Raw genomic sequence first — 21,283 nt, forward strand, 5'->3', positions numbered from 1 at the left:
AGCGTTGGATATGGCTCGTCAGCTTCGCACCTTCCAGTCAAGACCATTCCTACGCATCTGTCGATACAATATGATATGCCTGGTGCATCGTCGAATACAACCACTCCATTGGGGAAAAGACAACAGCGCTCTTACAAGCTGCACGTTTACCCAACGTCAGACTTCTATGTGACTGGTGGCGCTCGCTCTCGATGCCCACCCTCTTTCGAGTCGGGAAGTGCTTGTCACTGGCATCCGTATCATCGTATCAGTAGGAACAATCCTCACGGTCTTATCTTCCAAGCTACCTAGCTGCCTCTCTAGTTGACTGATACCTCTTCAGCTTAAGCGCTCACTTCTGACAAGGCTTCATAGTAAAAGCGGCCCATGGGGGCAAGGTTGATGGGGAGAGGCTCACGGAGAATACAAGGGTATGTGTCCGCATATCCATCCCACGTCATGAGATACAAAGAGTCTAGTAAAGGCTGCGTATCTGCGTTTCTACTTCTTCGGGCGACATCTTGATATCTAATGGGCAAAGAGTATCAGCACAAGAACGTATTGGCTATGCAGACCGTACTCACACTTGGACGGATCTGTTTGATAATGATAGTTCAGGTTAGTATATAGGAACCAAGAGACACTACTCCAAGCAACCTACTCTTGCTAAATTCCTTCTCCTTCGTCTTCTGCGTAAATCTCTGCAAGCTCGGAACCACAAGCTTCACCGCCTCCTCCATCAACATCTCCCTCGCATCATCCTCGTCGTCCCCTTCCAGCACCTTCGCCATCTTATGTCTCTCTTTGACCTCCTCTAACAGATCGAAGAATCGCACAAACTTCTCCTTCATCGCTGCTTTACCTCCCTTAGAATCTTTGTCATCTGCTAAGACCTGAATGAGAGGCGAAAAGTTCGAATCAAAGTAGCCCGCTTTGGCGGTTCTGAAGCTGGAGGTAATGACGTCTTGAGTGGGTCGAGAGAGGAGGGCGAAGAGAGGGGCTCGAGGGCGGAGGAGATATGTTCGAAGGTAGGAGATGTTGTTCAGGAGAAAGACTGAGCCGAAGGCCGGGATACGTTCGGAGCGGGAGAGGGTTTGAAGGCTGCCAATGGTCGTGTTGACCACGTCATCTAACCGGGTGACAATCAGCATCTATATCAACGGCGGTTGGTACCGCGACTTACAGATATAGTGCTCGATGAGGATATGCTCGCTTCCTTCACCGAGTTTGGGGCCCTTGTTCGCAGCCGCTCGCATACCTTCGCCCATCTTCCAGTTACCGTCACCAAGAGCGACCAGTGAGGACCCAACGCCGTCCTGCACCTGGACAATCTGTTCCATGTACCTGACAGTCTGGCAGCTCAGACATCAGTATTTTCGCTGCCGCGAGAAAGTAGGTGGACCACACGTACAGAAACGGTGAAGTCTGCCAATCCCGTACCGAGTTCACCGCCCTTTCCTAGAGCCGCAAGCTTGAGGTCGGCCAAAAACTCGGGGAAGCTGCGCAAACAGACGCCTCGTAGCGAGTTCAGGCCATCTCTGAGCTCGTTGGCGCTTCGGTCCGCTCGTCGTGTGATGAGGGAATCCCAACTAGCTTGGTGCGATGCTAGCGCAGAGTACGAGGAGAGCGCGAGGAACGTATACTTGTGCAGTGATCGCTTAATGAGTGACGACAGAGAAGACATTGTGTCGTTGTACAAGCGGATGATAGGGTTGAGGAGTGTGGCGAATGTTGTGGCGAGCAGCGAAGGGTTTTGCAGTGGTGAAAGCTCGTTCAGCAGGTTATATTCCGACTATAACAGGTGCAATTAGGCATGACGCTAACTTCCGACCTGACAGACGTACCTCAGCCACTTCAAGGAGGTTCTCGATCCACTTGCCCAGTTCCCGACCCGCGGGAACGCCCTCCATGGTCTCTGCACGCTCGACCACCCTTCTCCCATATGCCTCCAAGCACTTCTTGCTCCAATTACCGCGCATATCTGCGTATCCGTTCTGTGCCTCCTTCAAGGTTGATAGGATAGCCGGCGCGGCGGGATGAGACGGATGTGTGGATGGTAATGGTAAAGTGCGGAGGAAAGCAACTAAGGGCTTGAGATCCGCCATCAGCGAAGGAGAGAATGTAGAGAGCTCAAAGTCGGTGCTGGCGGGCGGTGTCCCAGAGGAGCCTTCTGCGACGAGCTTGGTGAACATTTGAGCGAGCTTCTTTGCCCCACTTTCAACGAGTCGAGCCTATAACTTCATTTTCAGCCGTACAGAACACCAGAAAACACGGGACAGCCTACGTTCTCTCTAGCACCGGAGTCGCGGTCTTGAGCTTTGAAAGCAATGCTCGCGTTCAGGCGTTCCAAAGCATCTTGGTACGCTCCTAGTTGGTCAGGCTGCGGACTATCAATGCGATTAGTCTGACCTCGTCAAGGATGACCAAACGTTCGAGTTTACCCGCGTAGAATCAGGGCCTCTTCAGCAGCGCTGCCTTCCTGGCTGCTAGCAACCTCGTATATCTTCTGTAGCGCAGCCTCGATGTCTGATTTGTGTTACACTCTTGATCGGGTAAGGATGGGGCGTACACTCACTATTCCCTCTTCGGGTCAAGACTTGGGTCGAGGTATACAAGGGCAGTATGGACTTTTCGAGCTTGATTAATCGACCATCTAGGCTGCTCAAAATAGCTGCAAGAAGACACCAAATCATCAGTTCATGGTACTTAGATGCGGCATGCCGCATTGTGAAGGTTACCAAGCGGGAAACAACTAGCAAGTGCCCGTATGCCAAGGAAAGGCTATCCTATTTCATCTTTCCATGGGAAGTGATAGATCCTTTACACAACTGAATCTTGGTGTGCGGCGGTTGGGACATAAGGATACACAGGCAAGACCACATCACTCGAACTATCGCGATCTATTGACTTACTAGTCATTCGTTGGGATATTTGACGCGTCTTATTCAAATTCTGCTCAAGCTGCATCAAAAGCGCGTCGGTCTGCGGTCAGTACTGCTATACACGAGTTAAATCGAGGTACCCACCAGCTCGATTTCAGCCGTTTCATCGTCCATGTCGAGGTGTGGCGATACACGTCACGACGAGCTCGAGAGAGTAGTAATCTTCCCAGAAATGTTACTTTCCTCTTAGTATACTAATTCTACTCGAGTGGAGAGGCTCTTGAGTAGATGTTTTGTCACAGCCCGTTGAGAATCACGGAGGCAAGCTTTGGATGGTAAGCGGAAGAGTCGAAAGAGGGGCAGTTCGAACTGCACGATGCACGCCACCAGAGAGTTGCGATAAGATAAGATGAAGCAAGTAAGCGCTCACCAGGACCATGTTGTCATGATCAAATTCAAAGCTGTTGTTCCAGTGTTCCGCCATCTTCCTGCATCTGCAATGCATCCGTTAAGTGCCTGCGAAGTTCAAAGCCATCTAGAACCGGAGGCGCACAGAGGCGCATTGTACAAGGTGCACAACTACGGATCAGCATGACCACAACGCGCGACACGAACATAAAATACACAGATTGGGCCAAGAAGTAGAATCTAATAAGTATGTCAACACGCCACACCCGAGCAAGAAAGTACTGATACTATGTACACATGAACCCATGGTCCATAATTGCAAGAAAGAGTCTGAGTCAGTGTGATGAGGTGGGTGGGCGGAGGAGGGGTATGAACAATGAAGATGACGGGAGAAATAGTTGTACATATACGTATGTAGCATTGGACCGGAGGAATGTGGGAGACGAAGACAAAAGACCGAACCTAAGTTATACCATAGCAAACGGGGCAGAGCAAGAAACATCGAGATGTGTTGTCAAGAAGTAATAAAAATGGTCGCTCGACCAGACAAGAAACTGAAACCCGACAGAAAGCGGTCGCGACACTCGCAAAGGAGCACGACCACGACGATGAAAACCAAAAAGCTAGCAACAGACCCTCGCCATGGACGCCCACCGCACCCTTACTCGACAGCAACGCCACGTCCACCACGACCACGGCCCCGTCCCCGGCCACGAAAGAAACCCCTCGGGCGTCCCCTACCTCGTCCACGGGGCACGCCCTCTCTATGCACATACGCCTCTTCCAGTGGCGTCACACTCGAAGCCTCCGTCCATTCAGCTGGCGATGCAAGCTCTCTAACAGCCGACTTCGGCGTAGGGTGGACGCTAGACACATTATCGTACGTCCGCGGTGCCCTCTGTGGGATCTTCACTCGACGCCTGACCACGGGCGGCGGATCAAACAGATAATCGGCTGCCACGGCTGTCTGAAGGCCTTCGTCGTAGGATGGCAATGGTCCATCGAAGGAAACATTGGCAATGTGTTCGGGAGTCTTCGGCGGTGAAAGAGGGGCAGCGCCGTAGGAAGGAGTCGCTTGAGCGTGATCGGGCTGTTTGTGTATATGAGTCGTCAGATTCAGTGCGCGAACGAGTTGACCAAGAACATACCTTTGTTGCTTTCCGTTCCTTTTCCAAGGCCTCGCGCTCAGCTCTCAACTTGGCCGTTTGCTCCTTCTGCTTCTGCCTATTCTTCTCGACATCAGCCTGCTTCTTCTGCTCCCAACGCTCCTTCTTCAACCGTTCTTCCTCTAGCCTGGCTTTGACCAGTAATTTCCTCTTCTCCTCTGCGACCCGGGCCTTCTCCTCTTCTTCTGACCTCGCCTGCCTCTCAGCCTCCTCAACTTGTTTCTGCGTTCTCTCCTCTTCCACCTGCCTTCGCTTCTCTTCCTCCTGCTCCTCTCTCCTAATCCTGTCAGCCTCTTCCCTTCTGACCCGCTCGATCTCTTCCTTAACCTTTCTCTCGTCTTCCTTCCTCTTCCTCTCCTCCTCCTTAATCCTTCTCTCCTCTGCTTTCCTCTTTCTTTCATCTTCCTGCCTCTTCCTCTTCTCAGCTTCGGCCTTCTCTCTTTTGGCTTTCTCCATAGCCTCTATCTCTGCCCGTTTTTTCTCCTCTTCAGCACGGCGAACACGTTCCTCCTCGTCGCGTTGTCGCTGTTCGACTTCTCTGACCTGGCGCTCTGCTTCCTCTGCTGCGCGGCGAATGGCCTGGACGATCGAAATTGTGTCAGAGTGGGGAGCGAAAAATGATAAACCAGAAAACCAAACGCGTACCTCTTCCTTCTCCCGCTTGCGCTCTTCCTTCTTGCGGATTTTCTCCTCAGCCCTCTTACGCTCATCGGCAAGACGAGCCTCTTTCTCAGCGACAGCTCTAGCCTCAGCCTCGAGGGCATCTTGCCTCTCCCTACAAAGAAATGTTAAGATCGTGGTAGCGTCAGATGACAATGAGTCCTACCGCTCGCGTTTGTTTGCCCTGGCCCTGGCCTTCTTCGATGTCCCCTCTCCAAACCCAGGCAAAGAAGCCTCAGTTTCAACAGGACTCTCCGGTCCAGCGAATGGCTGGAAGCCCCTCTATAAAGGCAAAGTCGTCGTGTATCAGCCAACATGGACCAGAGATTTGATACGAAGCAAAGGAAGAAACAAACCTTCGTCTGGAGCACCTTCCTTATGTTCTCCCACTTGCTCCTCTCCGCGTCGTTCTCCGCTCCCTCCAGATTGACCTCCACCGTATTCCAGCAGGTCGTCACATCATGCACTGGTGCGTACTTCACCAGATACCTCACGACGTCAGGATTCTCGCTCTGCAACGCGAGTTGCAGTGGCGTCGTTCCACGCTCTGTGGCCTTCGACGGGTGACAGAGCTTCGGATGTGAGGTGTGAATGTATTGTACGAGTGATAGATTGCCATTCATCGCCGCGAGGTGGAAAGGCGTGTACTTCTCATTGGTCAAGGCATCGACGGAGAGGCCTTTCTCGATCAAGAACGCCGCGACCTCTGGCGTGCCCTTCCCTGCCGCTGCGACATGAAGCATCGTCTCTTTGTTTCCTCCTCGAGCGACTGTCACGTCGATATTGTATTGTTGGGCATCGGCCTTCAGACTCTGTAGATCGCCGTTGCGCGCGGCGGTGAAGCACCTTGAGCGAGCTTGTTCACGTGCACGGTCGGCGTTCTTCTTGTCCTTCATTCGTTTGTCGAGTTCAGCCTGCTCGCGAGCAATTTCCGCCTCTGTAAGAGCACCGTGAGTCAGTGACAAGAATACGGAGCATAACATGAGTATTTACCCCATTCCTTCATCCTCTTCTGGTAAGCCTCCTTGTCCTTCTGCTCTTGCGTCTTGGTATCCTTCACCCGCGCATACGAACTCTCATTCCGTGAATATGACCTCGACGAGCTGTAGCCGTAGCTTGGGCCGTAAGAGGACCGTGATGACTGCGGTGGAGGACCGCCTCCGAACATGAAGATGTTACCACCCATACTGAAGGCGAAGGGACGACCGCCACTGGAGCGTTTTTGTTCACGGAAACCGCCTGAGGAAAAAATCGCACATAATGATTAGTGAGATGGTTGAAAGCACGGTGAAAAGAAAAAGATGAAGCAGAGTAAAGTGTGATGGCGTTCAAAGGACACGTGGAGCAGAGCTACTTCGATCAATTGCAAGGAACCATTCGAGTGGCGCCGGGCAGCGACGAGGATATGCGGTACACCAAGAACGAGATCATGCAAATACACAGGATTCCCGCGTTTCATTTGCAGTTTAATTCAATATATGGAACGTGAGACCGTTGAGTGCGTAGGCGCGAGAGGTCAACTGCTTCTAGAATCGCTCATACCGATCGCGACCACGCCACAGAATTAGCATGAAGAATAGTAGCGCTCACTCACGTCGATTACCAGCCATTCCACGCATGATCTCCTCGAACATGAACCTATCGGGAACATCTCGCCATTAGCCCGATGCCACAGCAATAGAGGGTTCCTCGGGCGCAAAGAAAGGGACGCACTGGAAGAAGAACGCCATCTCCTCCTCATCCTCGAATCCATCTTCATCGTCGCCCCTTCCACTACTGAATCCTTCGGGCTGATGGCTGGAGGCTGGGTTATCGTAATGTCTCTGAACGATCTCCCATGCAGCGGAGACCTCCTGGAACTTTTGGGTGGCTTCGTAATCGCCGTAGTTCTTGTCTGGGCTGAAAGATACGCGACAATTCATGGACTATAGTGGGAAAAATGAGGAACGGATCGCTTACTGATGTTGAAGGGCGAGCTTCTTGTAAGCCAGCCTTGCCTCACTGAAGTCTGCGTCCTGCGATATTCCGAGATAGAAGTCAGTGTCTGCCGTTAGTCTGACATTCAACCTTGAAGCCCTTACCGTCTCCAGACCCAGCGATGCAAAAGCGTTGACTACATTTGTCCTAAGAACCATATTGTGATGCTACCAGAACGAATGTAAGATATAAAAGGGGGAGGGGAACGGTGATGGGGAAAGGCGGAGAAGGGCCAAGTGACCGCGAGGCGTCGCGCCTCGCGTTCGCGACATTGGCCTTTGGCTTACATAATTAACGCGTCCCAATTTAGGACAAGGACTTAAATTTCACCGGCAGAGGCTCACCGGAAGCTGCCGCATCGCCGTAGGAGTCACGTATTTGGTTGGAACTCGCTAGCTATCAGAAAGAGATGGATTGTGGTACACTACATATACTTGGGGGCAAGAAATAAATGATACAGTTTGTGGAACTTTTAAGAGCCTTTGAACCTCAATCAGTTACCAGCCCGAGCGCTCTGCTCTGCGGTGATCCAACCAATCAAGGTATCCGGGTTCCTGGTCTGGATATAAACCGTCCCGGGTCCAGTAAAGCTAACGAACATTTCCGAATTGTAAGCTCTCTATGTTAAGGATGAATAGAAATGGTCTACTTACCGGCAGACCTTTCCCTCGTCGGTGTGGAGTTTGGACAACAAACCGCCCTTCGCTTTGATCGTCTCTACCTTGTACTGGGCGGACCAAGCAACTAGATGGCCGTTATCGACAATCCACTCTTCACCCGGGCGCAGATGGCGTTGCACAATGGCACCGATGGCTTGCACCCAGAGGGTGCCTTGGCCTGAGATCTCAGAGACGAAGAACCCTTCCCCTGAGACTATATACCCACAACAGTCAGATGCATGGCATGCTGGACGAGTGACAGGCTAAAGTAACGCACATAAACCTTTCGCGAAACCTTGACTTCTGACTCCTCGGACGAGACCGGACGTAGATGCAAGGAAGGCATATTTGCTCACACTCCACGGTGCTTGACCGTCAAGAGTGATAGGAACGATGTCTCCCCATACCTCGGGTGCTATGAGGACTTCACCAGGTCCGGTGAAGATAGATTCACTCGCCTAGACAATATAACATATACGATCAGGTCTATGTTGTGTGCATAGAGAAAGGACAGGACGCATACCTCCTCGCCTGAGAAGAATTTCGAGAAGCTGTGGTGTTGCATGTGAGCTCATTTTGTCAATAGCGGGTGATGCTGAGGTGTTTTACCTAAGTTTCAGCTGTGAAGGAACATCTCCTTATCAATTGGTGAATGTCCAGGAATGTTTCAGTTACACGCACCTTTCCTTGGATCTGCATGGTCGGATCCATGGCCAACATAGCCCCCGGCTTCACCTAAACCACAAAATACACAAAGAAGATGAGCTATCCCATGCGATCGAGCAGAAACCATGTAATTATTTGGGGATGATTGAGACGAGAACGCACCTTGATTTGCGCCTCTGGCTGCAGCGTCACCGAGAGCAACGTATTGCTATCCCTGTGGTCGATCTTGTACTTGCCACCTTGAAATACACCCGTTGTCTCCACGTCGTGAGTATCACCGTGTCTGAGTGGCGCTTGGGAGAAGGTCGAAGCCTGGTGATGTTGAGGAGTGGGCATGCCGGGCTGCATATTGGAAATTGGATGACTGGTATTGAGTGGGAGTGGTTGGTCTGTGCGTGTGGGATGGGGCGTGTGATGAGGGAGGGAAGCGGGAGGATGAAAGATCGAGGGTACTGTACCCTTATATGTGTTTTGGAAGGGTATCATGGTTGAGGCGCAAGATGCTGTGAAGGGGGCGGTGCGACGCGATCTAATAATCGAGCGCCTGAGATGAACGCTGATGAGTACAGCCTGAAAAAATAAGGACAAGGAGGACCAGCGACTTGATGCCGACCGAAAACAGGGCCTTTGTGGTCCTTCTGACTCGTCTAAAAAAGTCGCAGGCCGTGTTTTGGATCGGGTTCCATATAGTACCGTGACGTTAGCGTGCGTGAGTTTGGTGAGTCCATAGGGGCCAAGAATTCTCCGAGGTCGTCGTGCTGTGGGCATATCGTATCAACGCTCCCAGAAGGGCGCAAGAAGTCCAGTAGTACCACAACCAGATATTGTGAGGATCAGACGATACAAATTTAGTGGCCATCGCATCGCCACATTCAACGATTCTCATAGCTTCTGGGATACTTGTCTCACGTGGAGCAAGTCAACAAGGAACGAAGAGATGGTCGCAGTCAAATGGGAAGCTCTAAAACCAGGATGATAAAGGAAGCATTCCTGAGTCCTTAGGCCTGAGTGCTGCAGGAGTGTACATGTTGAAGGTTGACGGTGACTTCCGGTTTCTGACCGGCTGGCGGCGGATTGGCGGAGTTTAAAAACACGAGGTGAGCCACAGTGGCGCATTGCGCACGAAGTTGAGCCCTTTCTCGCACCACGACAATTCGCAAGTCTCGTCTCTTACCTATTATACACCACCAATCTCCCTGTATAAAGATATATTATCATAGTCGGATGAAAACCGACACAGGCACAACTTCCCTCTTCGTCCTTCCACCGGAAATTTTGAGTATCATCTGCGGTCTTGCCCTGGCGGCCAAACCGGACGATATCCAGCTACCGACTTTTCCTACAAGATGGTCGAGAAACCGTAAAACTCCACAAAGTGTAAGCCCACCTCCTACGCACATTTAAACCATTTGCAGGAATAGTCCATCTCTAATTCAAGCCCTTTATTTGCTCACTAAAGGATGCCATTGCGCGGCGTCATCGTAAATGGGCACTCAATGTCCGACTCGTCTGTCGGTTGTTGAACAGCGTCTTGGAGCCACTTCTATTTGATAACTTTACTATCAGCTTACAGGCATTACTGTCTGGTTCATCGAGCATACGGGAGATGCTTGAAAGTATCGCATCGGGTACATCGCCGATAGCGCGGTTCACGGAGAATTTGTTGTTCGGCTCGATCTATGACAGAACCATGGTCAATGACTGGGGCTCTGCAGAAGATGACGATGACGACGATTATGATGTGAGAGTCGGGCTTTACGACGACCTGGATATCGAGGAGGAAGAGGGGGACGAGGTGGACGAGGAGGACGAGGAGGATGAGGAGGAAGCCTCTTCGGAAGTGGAGGATGCATCAGGGGAGCTGGCCATTTTGTCTCTGCAACCAGAGAATGCTGAAGGTGGCGCCGCATACCTCGAAATAGATGATCTCTTTCAGAGTGGCTCCGAGGCAGAGGATGATGGAATCGGGATGGACATGGAGGAACTTGAGAATGCTGCTTTGAAGGTGGAAGGCATTTTGCAACGAGCCCTTCTTCGCTTTGAATCACTGAAGTCTTTTAAGTATGTTCCAAAAAGCTGTCCGGTACCTGAAACTCCACGCTCACTTACTATCCTTAGATGGAATGTTGAGCCTCCCTCATTTACCACTCAGCTCTTCGCTGTGATTATGGACTCTTTGGCCACCCATACGACGCTTGACACAATTGCCTTCGGCTTTTGCCCCGCGTACATGGTCCTTCCAACAATGCCGGTGTTTTCAATTGTTCGGGACGTTTCCATCAACATCTACAGCGATGGCAAGTTCGGCTTCAGCTTGAATCACTTTGGCGTAGATCCTGCACGCCACCTCTACCAAGTCGCGGAGTTCATACCCAAGTTTCCGAACGTAGAGAAACTGAGTATCCATACCTTCGATGGCAGAGCACTTGACCCCGACACCGAGGATCCTACGCTCAAGACTCTTCTAGCCCATTGCTCTCGAGAGCTCCCACTGGGACTAAAATCTTTGAGCCTCCACAACATTCCTTTCACTATAGATACTGCCACAGCACCTCATTTACAATCTCTCGATACCCTTCGCATCAAATTCTCCACACACCAGGACCCTGCGATGATTTCAGCCGAAGGATCCTTCCCCGCCATCGATTTCAAGGGCACAACTGCCCTGCGTACTCTTATCGTCGACTCGCCTTTCGACTCTCATGCTTTCGGTATCATTCCGAGAGCAGGCCTGCGCCATCTCTCAATTCAAGGGATGCAGGAGCTGGCACCGTCCGAGAATATTCTTTGGTCAAGACCGGCTTCCGACGCCATCATCGCGGGAAATGCCAGCACATTGGAAAGCTTAACTATCATACCGGAGCTATACTCTGGGAGCCCTTGGGAGTGTGACGACGAGATGATGGCTCTTATTTCGGAATGTGTACATCTTCGCCATCTGGCAGTCACGATAGGGGCAGAGGATCAAATTGTGGTAAGCCAGTCACGATATTCGCTCCACTCTTCCCTACGACCCTCGTTAAATATTTGGTCTTACCCTTCGTACTCCTCGCACAGAGCCGACTTCTACAGAGCACGGCGTCATTCACCCGTCAATTACACACTCTAGCTCTTCATTATCACCCTCCCGGCATCTCTGGTACTCCAAGGGCAGAGGCCTCCGCCGTCCATCGCCTTGTTCAGCAACTCGAGACATTCATCGTTAGTACAGATTCCGACGACGTCCAGTCTCTCCGATACCCCGCTCATGTTTGCATCGAACATCGATATTGCTCATATCGCCTCGAGGAGCTGGGGAAGGGGGAGTATCGATATGTTAAAATGTGTACGGAAGATATCGAGGAGTTAGAGTCGACGCTCCCGATGGGAAGAGACGGAGGACTTTGGCCATTAGGTTCCTAAGCTCTCGTTTATTCGTTCTTGTGTCTGTTACAAAATCAAATTATGGGTTGGCGAAGCAGCTTGAAATATACCTTTCGTTCTTGTTTGGTGACCGGTCCTTCGCCTGTATCAATGAACGGTACTTCGTTTTCTCAACTTGATAGGCTCTTGTCTTGTTTTGTACCCTAAGTATCCTGACCAGTTGTTGCTGTCCGTTCGCCACTCACGAACAAATTATCTATCACCGTTGACCGACTATGGTAGATTTGTAGTCATTGCAAGTAGGCACGGGAACGCCACAATGACACCCGTCACCGAGAGTGCCACAGCGACAGACGCGCTTGTTGCGGTTTGTGGTTGAACGTTGATTATTGACCACGATCACCTCTTCACAGTTCTGAGTTCAAGTTCTGCAAAATAAGTCTCTGGATGTGGAAAGATCAGAAGGTCTACCCAGCGCACTGTTAATCAATTCTTCGAGAAATCGCCAAACTGGACACCTTGTTGCTCGCTCGACTCAGTCTCCGCGCTACATCCCTTGTTTCCCCTTGCCGAAGTTCGCGTCTGTCAGAATTACACAGAATACTTGGCTCGAGGATGGTCTCTACACGATCTTCCAGCGCTGCAAAACTTGGTATAGCTCCGCCCAGAGCAGTGAAGAGACGCAAATTGGAGGTAGAGGAGGATAACGCGGAGGCCACAGCGGAGCACGGTACGTCCTATCAGCCTTTTAACATAAAGGAGTGTACTTATCTGTGCATAGAGGCTATGACATCCGAAATGAACATCATTGTGCAGACTCAAAGAGTAGCTGAGACGAAGAAGAAGACGGTCGGACCAGCATTGACGGAGGAAGTACCCTTACAGGGTTTGTCGTATCTCATGACTCCTCTCATCACAGCCGGACTCACGTCTCTGTAGAGACCGTGGCCAAAGAATCGACAAAGAAGAGGACAAGAAAGAAGTCTGCACCGAGCGAATTTCCAGAAGATTACCCGAGGCGTGTCAATTCCCCATGGAAGGTTGGCGCGCATGTTTCTGCTGCAGGCGGTGTCGAGAACGCTATCCTGAATGCTGCGAGAATTGGGTATGTTCTCTCCATATATTCCAGTTTCTCTCAAATGTTTGACCGCGTTATGACGTGCTAGCGCGAATGCATTTGCGCTTTTCCTCAAGTCCCAACATAAATGGGTTGGGCCACCCTTCTCCGACGACTCGATATCAACGTTCAATTCGCGTCTGAAGACGTTTGGATATTCCCCACATCACATCCTTCCGCACGGAAGCTATCTCATAAACTTAGGGAACCCAGACGCGTAGGAGAGATTTTCCTAGCGACCTCCCTTTGTCAGCTGAAAGAATTCGTCTAGAGAGAAACGGGAGAAGGCGTACCAATGTTTCCTGGATGAGCTTCAGCGGTGTGAGCAGTTGGGCTTGCTATTGTATAATTTCCAGTACGTCTCGACCTCATCAAGCTCGTGTGGTCTTCTATATGAGATTGATGTGGTGTGTAGTCCAGGCTCAACCGTCGGCCTCGCCACTCCAGACGAGTCGATAGGCTTCATCGCAGAGAGTATCAACCGCGCTCATATGGCAACTAAGAACGTCGTACCAGTAATTGAGAACATGGTTTGTTGGCTTCCTCCTGTCCTTGTACTTTTCTCAAATTGTTTCGTCAACCAGGCTGGTGCAGGCAATGTCATCGGAAGCAAGTTCGAAGAGCTCGCGGGTATCATCGCAAGAGTAAAAGACAGGTCCCGGGTGGGCGTCTGTCTCGATACCTGTACATCCTTTCCTTCACAGTCGTGAGTGTAACCTAACCCTCCGATTGCCCCTTCAGGTCATATGTTCGCCGCTGTGAGTGCGTGATCGTCAAAGGCCCCTCGCGAGGACTGATCATAATTGCTCGTAGGGCTATGACATAAGGACCAAAGAAGGCTGGGAGTGCGTTTGTTCAACTTTCCTTCATCACGTCATATGAAGCTGACTCTAGTTGTCCACCACGATCCAGGTCGACAGGTATGGTACTGTTCCCCGCTATAAACCAATTTCAGATGCTCATTCTGCTTGGTCTTTCCTGACAGTGTCTGATTTCGACAGGATTGTTGGCCTGAAGTACCTCCGCGGAATGCATCTCAACGACTCCAAAGCCACGCTCGCATCCAAGAAAGATCGCCATGAGAACATCGGACTGTGCGTGCTTTTTACTGATTTCTCACTCGCCACACTGCTGACAGGTATAAGACTGCTCTATTCTCTCTGATCATAGTGGCGAACTTCGTCTCACCTCCTTCGCACATATTCTTACTGATTCGCGCATGCAAAACATACCACTCGTGCTCGAGACACCAATGCGCGACGATCATGAAGTGTGGCGCACAGAGGTCGCAGCCCTCAATCGTCTGTCCAATACTACTAATTCAAGAGCAAGTACAACGACCGGCCCATCTGCTATTGACGAAAGTATTACAGTGGGTGAGGCAGAGGTGAGATCGATGGTCGCAAAGCACGGTGGAGGGAAGGAGAAGGGTACGAGCAAGGGGAAGGACAAAGCGAGACGTGGCAAGCCGAAGGAGGTCGCGGAGAATGACGCGGAAGAAGGCGAGAGGCCCGTAGATACCTTAGAGGAAGTAGAGTTGGCCGTCGAGGTGAAATCGAAGGGTACAAAGAAGGAGAGAGCGTCGAAGAAGAAGCGTGGGTAAAGCAGCGATTGTCAAGGTCTAAGTGAGCAATCTTTTTGTTTCTACCATCTAGCACGTTCTCATCTTCCATTTCAGGCTCTGTAAGCCATCCCGATGTACTATGTTCGTCGATATCTGGCTTGTTCATGGGCGTCGACGTTATAATAGAGCCAACGGACATTTTGACCAAAGACGGACACGATGGCGTTCGTCACAGGACGGGCTTGTGACCGACGAAATGAGTTTCTTTCGTTTCCCTTCCCATGTGCCGTTCGTCTGAAAATCACCTATATACTCCGTAATCATCGTACATCTCAGCTTTTTTACCTCGAGGAATCATCATGAAGTGAGTGGCGGCCCGCTGGCATGTTGGTTTTATGACCGGCTGACCTGTCTAAGGTGCCTTTCTCCAGCGAACTACCGAACCCGAGCGCACGTTCAGCGTGTATATAAGGCTCAGTCTAGAGAGGACGATGCCACTTAGGTTGTTAGCTGCATGACCAACATATCTCCAATGTACTCACTATTTCCGACCATTGCAGTTGCAGTTCTCTGTCAGGTTTCAGCTCAGGACACATCAGTTTTGAAGACAGTTGACCTCGGTATGCACATTTCCGTCATGACCTCATACGCGAAGGCTGATTCTGAGTACAATGTTCAAGGATATGCGACATATCAGTCAGATTTTTCTTTCGAGGCCGGCGTGACGAGTTTCTTAGGTCTGCGTTATGCGGCCCCTCCAGTCGGTATGTCCTAAATAATCTCTAACGATCAATGAGCTACATCATTGAATCATGTGTCTTGCACCTGATGACCTGTACACGAAGGGGACCTACGATTTCGAGCCCCTCAACCCCCTGAAAATGTTACCTCGATCCAAAAAGCGACCACGATGCCTCCGCAGTGCATCCAAGGTTGGAATGGAATGTCGCCCACTAATCCTTGGGCGAAACGGGCGACGCCGGTCACGAGCGAAGACTGCCTATTCCTCAAGTTCGGCTTGTCGTGCATTCTGTGTAGCGAGATATTTCTAATATTCTGTTATACGGCAGCGTCCATGTTCCGTCGAATATCAGCAGCGACGCCAATCTTCCCGTCATTGTTTGGATCCACGGTATGTTTGGTCCTCTTTCTTGGAGGATGCGACTGAAACGGCCTTTTCAGGTGGTGGATATACGCTAGGAGACGCGAGCGATGAGGCTCAGGATTTCGTGAGGGAGTCGGGGTACAACTTCATCTCCGTGAATCCGCAATACCGTCTAGGCATATTTGGTATGTCTGTCTTACCATGCGGCTCGTCTCATGTTTATCAGCTTTGCAGGGTTTCTGCCAGGTCAGGACGTGAAAGACGATGGGGCTCTGAACGCGGGACTTCGTGAGTGACGCCTTGATAAGATTGGTGACCAGTCAATGTTCACAGTATTTCTGCAGTGGATCAGCAATTTGCGCTACAGTGGGTCCAGGATCATGTACGTTCTCACTTTCCCTGACGCATCATCGAGCACCAACTCGTTTGCCAGATCGCATCTTTCGATGGCGATCCAACCAGAGTCACGATCTGGGTTTGTTAAAATAGTCCCTCTCTGTGGTTGACAAGTGTCTTACGTTGCGGCATAGGGGGAATCGGCTGGCGCTGGGTCCTTCATTCAACACATCGTAGCCCACGGAGGGAACACCCAACCACCACTTTTCAAGGCTGCCATGATGAGCTCTACATTCGTTCCTTTTCAGTACGCCTACAACGACACCATCTCAGAGGTGTATTTACACTGTCTCTGAGTCGATTAACTTCGCACACTGACGACACCTCATCAGGCATTATATCATGAGATTCTCGTCCAGACCTTGTGAGCTCTAGTTGCAGATACGAACCCATATAATGCGCTAACGCGCCGTGACACGCGCAGCTGCGACTCCGCCGACGATCGTCTCTCATGTCTACGAGGTCAAGAGGCCTACGTGCTCAGTGCGGCAAACGTGGCTGTCAGTGAGGCCAACTTCTACGGGACATTTACATTTGTACCTGTCGTAGACTTCGAGCTCATCGTGGAAAGACCGTCCGTCACGTTGAACAAGAGTCAAGTCAACGGGGTACGCAGCATTGTTCAGACCTCCATCACTCCCTAATGTCCTCTTAGGAAGCGCTTCTCGCTGTCACCAACTCCTTCGAGGGTCTCTTTTTCCTCAATACGACCGCAGTGGAACAAATGACTCTGGAGCAATATCTTACCCTTTTGTTCTCACGACTCGACGACACGCAGATCCGGCATACCGTGGACCTATACTTGAACATCTCCAATGCGGCGGACGTGGTATCGCAGGCTGGGGCTGCGATGGGGGAAAGTGGGTTATCTCTTGATTCATCGCTGTGAAGTCTTCTGTGCTGACATATCACTCCCTTCGCTAGATGTGTTTATATGCCCGACATACTGGGCTTTACAGGCCTTTGGCACGAAAGCTTGGAAGGTATGAGGCCCTGTCATCTCGAGCTGTCGCACAAACATTCATAGTTTTGATGCGATGTCCAGGGCGAGTTCGCAGTCCCTCCAGCGCTTCACGCCAGCGACTTGCCCTACTACTTTGGGACGTGAGTTGACCTCATACTCCCAACTATCGTGCCATACTGACTGCTACTTATCATTCACGCATTCCTTTGTGGACCATTCATTCCCAGTGACCCGACGCGACCCAGTTTCAACAACACGGACTTCTTCAACGCCTTCTCCGGCTCCTTCTTCAACTTTGCTCTGTTTCACAACGAGTCGCACAAGATCAACTCGTCGACGATCACGCCGCGGTGGTCCCAGTGGAGTGACGGGCACACGGAGATGCTGTTCAATCGGTCGATCACCGATGAACCGGTGGTAGAGACGTTCCATACTGACGATGAGCTAATGGAACGATGCGAGTGAGTTGCGCGAATTTTCTCGCGCTTGATTGGTCCACACTGATTACGAGGAAATAGATGGTGGAGAAGCTTGGGTGCAGTCAACGGACAATAGTCAGCTTTTGCGGTTGATGCTTCTAGAATTTAGTTCTTTATGACCGACAGGGTACTCATAATACACTCAACATCAGATCCGAGTGATGCCCTAGGACCATTACCTCAGAGTGAAGACTGAAGACTCATAGTCAAGCAAACAGACAGACAGAAACGGACAGACAGCAAAGAAAACGCATGCGTGTATTCGTTCAAGGTTCAAGGGTTTGCTAAAAAGACATGTATGGAGCGGGTGCTAGTGAACGTGGAAGGGTGGAAGGGTGTCAAGGGGGAAGTGGGTACTGTTATGTGGACAGATGAGATGGGGGCGTGGTGGTGTGACTATGACTGTGATTGGGCAGGATGGATGGGTAAGTAGATGATATCGAGAGGGGGGCCAATCGAACAAAGAATATCAGCGAAGAAAGGCACGCAGTATGGCATGACAGAATATTGGATACGAACGAACAATGGGCATGGGGTCATATACACAGGAGAGTGGAAGGGGAGCGATAGCGTAGAGAACAAAGTACATCGAACTTGTGTGAGATCGGATCAGTGGCGTGGCGGAAGAAGAACCGGGGTGTAGGTTGTTTGGTTGGGTTGCGAGGCACAGCGAACGCGAACGCTAGAAAGTGACAAGGAAGGAAGGGAGAAAAGATAGGAAGTAGCATTATATTGAGGAGTGGGAGGATGAGGGGGAATGTGAAGCGGGAATGAGGGCAGGGGAATCGGGTGAGTCGACCGAGACAAATAAAGATTACATTCAAGAAAGAAATCGAGAAAGAAAGAAGCAAGAACCACGCCATGTTAGCAAAACACCGTTCGTTCATTCACTCCAGCACCTCGAACCTCCCCCTCTTCCCCTCCCTCTCATCCTCCGCCTCATCCAACCCCCTCTTCTCCGACCCCCCTGCACCCCCACTCGCACCCCCTCCAGGACTCATACCCCCGGTCATCATGCCCATCATCGCCATCGAGCTCATCAAATTCCCCATCTGCGGCGGCATCCCCATCTGTCCCATTAGCCCCACGTCGCCTCCCACATACGACTGCAAGATCATGTTGTACTGGTCGTCCGAGAGCCCCATGCCCGCGAAGATGTTGATCTTCCCGTCGTCGTCGTCGCCGTTGTTCGAAGAGGAGGGCATCCCGCCATTGTTCGCGATCGGCTGGACGGCGGAGGCCATGGCTTGTTCGAAGGAGGGATCGGAGAGGGGTGGGATTCCGACGGAGCGGGGGACGCGGGGCCGGGCGAGCTGTTGGATGACTTTGAGGTGCATGAGATGTTTCTGTAGGGTTATGGATGAGTATCATGAGTCGAATCAACTACCTCGAAAAATGACGTACCTCGAGCATGCCCAATAGGCCTTCCTTCGTGAACGGTTTCGGAAGTATATCGTTCATACCTGATCAAACTCACAAGTAAGTCTTCCGATCCCAAAAGAAGATACAGAGAGTAAAGAACACACCGGAATGGTAGTAAGTCATAACCTCGTTCGGCTTCATGTTACTCGTCATCGAGATGATCGGCGTCATATGGTCAAACTGCCTGATTAAACTCGTCGCCGACACACCGTCCAACTTCGGCATCACGATATCCTACAATCACACCGCAACTCATCAGCAAACCAAACCCCCTCCGAGCTGGCAACGGAAATGACCAAAGAAACTCACCATCAACACCAAATCATACTTCTCCAAATTCATCTTATTCACCGCCGCCATCCCATCCACCGCCACATCGATCGTACACCCAAACACCTGCAAAAACTTGCTACTCAGCTTCCTGCTCACCGCGTCGTCCTCCACCAACAACACCCTCGGCGGCACGCTCCACCCAGGCACGAACGCCGTCCTTCTCACCCTCAACTTCTGCGCCGATGGCGGCCTCATCCCTCCTTCGCCACCCGCACCACCGTCCGCATAGCCCGACGAAGGACCCGCCCCGGCCCCATTCAGCGAGTTGGAGTACCCGTCGCCGCCTTCGGGAACGGGGACACCTTCCTGGGGTCCACCAGTCCCGCCGGCAGTCATATCGCCCAGCGGAAGCGGCAAAAGCCCGTCCAACGAGCTCGCATCGAACGTCCAGTTCCCATTCGCGTCATCCACTCCGCTCCGGGGCATGAGATGTCCTAGCGTGAACACCTGGAGTCCTTCGTGCGCGATGGACGAGGCCGATCCGAACCCTTGCATCGCGTCTTGGGCTTGTTGTTCTGCTGATGCGGACGAGCCGGGTTCGCCTGGCGTTGGCGAAGGAGGCATGATGAACGGATCGGAACCCGAGACTTGCGCCGTCGTTTGTTGTTGTCGCTGTTGTTGTTGTTGTTGTTGCTGTGCCGAAGACGACGACCCGCCTTCGCTCGTCGACTCCGTACCGCCACCGCCCACACCAGCCCCGATCCGACTCTGCGGTCTATTCCTCTGTAACTCCTCGATAGCCGCCAACGCGTCCGCTCTACTCATCGGTTCTCCACTCTCTCCCCCATCCGGCGGTGCCATCAGTCCCAACCCAGCCGCCATAATCCTCGACACCCCATTCTGCTGCCTCATCTGCGACTGCGACTGCGATTGTGATGACCCTTCACCACTTGCGCCCGATCCCCCCTCCGCCTTCCCCTCCTTCTCCCCTTCTCCCGCTCCATCCGCTCCTCCTCCTTCTCCACCACCACCACCACCCCCATCCTCCGCATCCCCACCTCCTCCTCCCTCCCTCGAAGCATTCCCCGACCCACTCGCACCCCCATTCCCAAACGTCATCCCCGCCTCGCCCGCCCGCCTCGATATCTCATTCATCTGATACAACGAAGCCCGAGCGACGTCCGTCTCGGGGTATGAACCGCCCATCATCCGCTGGGCGTCTTGGGTCGCTAGGAACGGGTTCGGGTCCGCGCCGAGGCCTCCGCTGGCGTTGTCGTTGGATTGGTTGGCGTTCTCGTCTTTTACTTTGCCTGGTTGTGTGGCGATAGGAATGGGAGAGAGTCCGGAATCGAGGCAGGACGACGACGATGATCAATGGTACCAGGGCGACCAGGACGACCACGCAGCAAGAACGAGAGAACAACGACGGTCACGAAGAAACGAAGAAACGACGAATCCAATATGGAAATATAGATGCCGATAGTAGAAGGTCGTTCGACGCATTCGAAATCCGAAGTTCGACGTTGACGATCCGCGATATTGGTTGAAGTTGACATTGACGTTCCAAGGTTGAGTTGACGTTCGAGATTTGAAGTCGACGTTGACGATCCACGAAAAGGGAAGACATAGAAAAACATAAAAAACAAAAAAGGTCAGCGATCTGTTCTCTGGCCTTTCTGTGACATTAAGAGAGGGAGGGGAGGGTGCATGAAGACGAAGAAGAGACGTGGAAAAGGATCGAAACAAAAAAGCAAAAGAAAGCTCGTATAGTACACCACCAACCGCCGACCAACCAACCAACGGCCAACCCGAACCAGGCAAGTGTCAAGTAACTCTGGGCAAGGCACGCCACCTCGCCCAGCCTAACCCAGGCCCGTAATCCCCCGAAGAACCCAAAAGATCCGATCAACCGGCCACGCCCGATCAATCAAATGCTCCAGTCGAACCATCAAAGGAGAAAATCCAGACCCGGTCTGGAGGTCTGGACTGGAAAGATGGAAAGCGAAAAGGGGAAATGGGAAATCAAAGGGGAGGGGAAAAGGGGAAGGGAATAAAGAGGGAAGAGAGGAGAGGAAAGGGCGCCACCGCCACCCAATGCCTCCCCTCTTTCGTTCGAATCGCTAGAAGAAAATAAACAAAAAAAAAGACGGGGATCGAGGGGTGGTCAAAGCCCCTCGGATGCCCTGGGTAGTGTACAGTACAA

At 51.7% G+C, this 21,283-nt stretch overlaps 7 protein-coding genes across 7 annotated transcripts; 3 read left to right on the forward strand and 4 right to left on the reverse strand.

Moving 5' to 3' along the window:
- Positions 1–418: 418 nt before the first annotated feature.
- On the reverse strand, positions 419–3,143 carry STEHIDRAFT_144885 (exocyst complex component exo70 subunit). Its single transcript, XM_007300662.1, has 11 exons — positions 3,006–3,143; positions 2,892–2,940; positions 2,555–2,650; positions 2,421–2,505; positions 2,264–2,366; positions 1,824–2,210; positions 1,391–1,771; positions 1,163–1,331; positions 641–1,108; positions 564–575; positions 419–507 (listed from the first exon to the last, which is right to left on the reverse strand). Exons 1-11 carry the CDS (start codon positions 3,033–3,035, stop codon positions 455–457), a joined length of 1,833 nt encoding a protein of 610 aa, XP_007300724.1. The 5' UTR covers positions 3,036–3,143; the 3' UTR covers positions 419–454.
- Positions 3,144–3,478: 335 nt separating this feature from the next.
- On the reverse strand, positions 3,479–7,258 carry STEHIDRAFT_118727 (ankyrin). Its single transcript, XM_007300663.1, has 10 exons — positions 7,177–7,258; positions 7,055–7,110; positions 6,809–6,994; positions 6,690–6,733; positions 6,089–6,334; positions 5,452–6,032; positions 5,262–5,377; positions 5,081–5,210; positions 4,418–5,014; positions 3,479–4,359 (listed from the first exon to the last, which is right to left on the reverse strand). Exons 1-10 carry the CDS (start codon positions 7,228–7,230, stop codon positions 3,931–3,933), a joined length of 2,439 nt encoding a protein of 812 aa, XP_007300725.1. The 5' UTR covers positions 7,231–7,258; the 3' UTR covers positions 3,479–3,930.
- A 307-nt stretch (positions 7,259–7,565) lies between these two features.
- Positions 7,566–8,733, reverse strand: STEHIDRAFT_50492 (DUF124-domain-containing protein; the record flags this gene model as incomplete). Its single annotated transcript, XM_007300326.1, has 6 exons — positions 7,566–7,662; positions 7,726–7,945; positions 8,009–8,189; positions 8,255–8,301; positions 8,409–8,466; positions 8,560–8,733. The coding sequence occupies 6 exons, from the start codon at positions 8,731–8,733 to the stop codon at positions 7,566–7,568; spliced, it is 777 nt and encodes a 258-aa protein (XP_007300388.1).
- A 1,015-nt stretch (positions 8,734–9,748) lies between these two features.
- On the forward strand, positions 9,749–11,799 carry STEHIDRAFT_165947 (uncharacterized protein; the record flags this gene model as incomplete). Its single annotated transcript, XM_007300664.1, has 4 exons — positions 9,749–9,772; positions 9,857–10,458; positions 10,516–11,371; positions 11,455–11,799. Exons 2-4 carry the CDS (start codon positions 10,004–10,006, stop codon positions 11,797–11,799), a joined length of 1,656 nt encoding a protein of 551 aa, XP_007300726.1. The 5' UTR covers positions 9,749–9,772; positions 9,857–10,003.
- Positions 11,800–12,375: 576 nt separating this feature from the next.
- On the forward strand, positions 12,376–14,480 carry STEHIDRAFT_128523 (AP endonuclease; the record flags this gene model as incomplete). The annotated part of the gene is made up of 11 exons (XM_007300665.1): positions 12,376–12,490; positions 12,542–12,646; positions 12,700–12,865; positions 12,927–13,094; positions 13,149–13,232; positions 13,293–13,407; positions 13,462–13,561; positions 13,619–13,635; positions 13,691–13,730; positions 13,863–13,971; positions 14,048–14,480. The coding sequence occupies 11 exons, from the start codon at positions 12,376–12,378 to the stop codon at positions 14,478–14,480; spliced, it is 1,452 nt and encodes a 483-aa protein (XP_007300727.1).
- Positions 14,481–15,078: 598 nt separating this feature from the next.
- STEHIDRAFT_91914 (alpha/beta-hydrolase) lies at positions 15,079–17,523 on the forward strand (the record flags this gene model as incomplete). Its single annotated transcript, XM_007300666.1, has 15 exons — positions 15,079–15,205; positions 15,287–15,452; positions 15,512–15,573; positions 15,624–15,731; positions 15,781–15,834; positions 15,891–15,928; positions 15,980–16,021; positions 16,077–16,217; positions 16,275–16,306; positions 16,367–16,550; positions 16,598–16,802; positions 16,867–16,925; positions 16,988–17,046; positions 17,134–17,367; positions 17,425–17,523. The coding sequence occupies 15 exons, from the start codon at positions 15,079–15,081 to the stop codon at positions 17,459–17,461; spliced, it is 1,548 nt and encodes a 515-aa protein (XP_007300728.1). The 3' UTR covers positions 17,462–17,523.
- A 195-nt stretch (positions 17,524–17,718) lies between these two features.
- STEHIDRAFT_73699 (uncharacterized protein) lies at positions 17,719–20,391 on the reverse strand. Its single transcript, XM_007300490.1, has 4 exons — positions 19,117–20,391; positions 18,912–19,041; positions 18,790–18,848; positions 17,719–18,731 (listed from the first exon to the last, which is right to left on the reverse strand). Exons 1-4 carry the CDS (start codon positions 20,287–20,289, stop codon positions 18,273–18,275), a joined length of 1,821 nt encoding a protein of 606 aa, XP_007300552.1. The 5' UTR covers positions 20,290–20,391; the 3' UTR covers positions 17,719–18,272.
- Between the last annotated feature and the right edge of the window lie 892 nt (positions 20,392–21,283).

This window comes from Stereum hirsutum, assembly GCF_000264905.1.
Source record: "Stereum hirsutum FP-91666 SS1 unplaced genomic scaffold STEHIscaffold_3, whole genome shotgun sequence".
NCBI classification, from domain to species: Eukaryota; Fungi; Basidiomycota; class Agaricomycetes; order Russulales; family Stereaceae; genus Stereum; species Stereum hirsutum.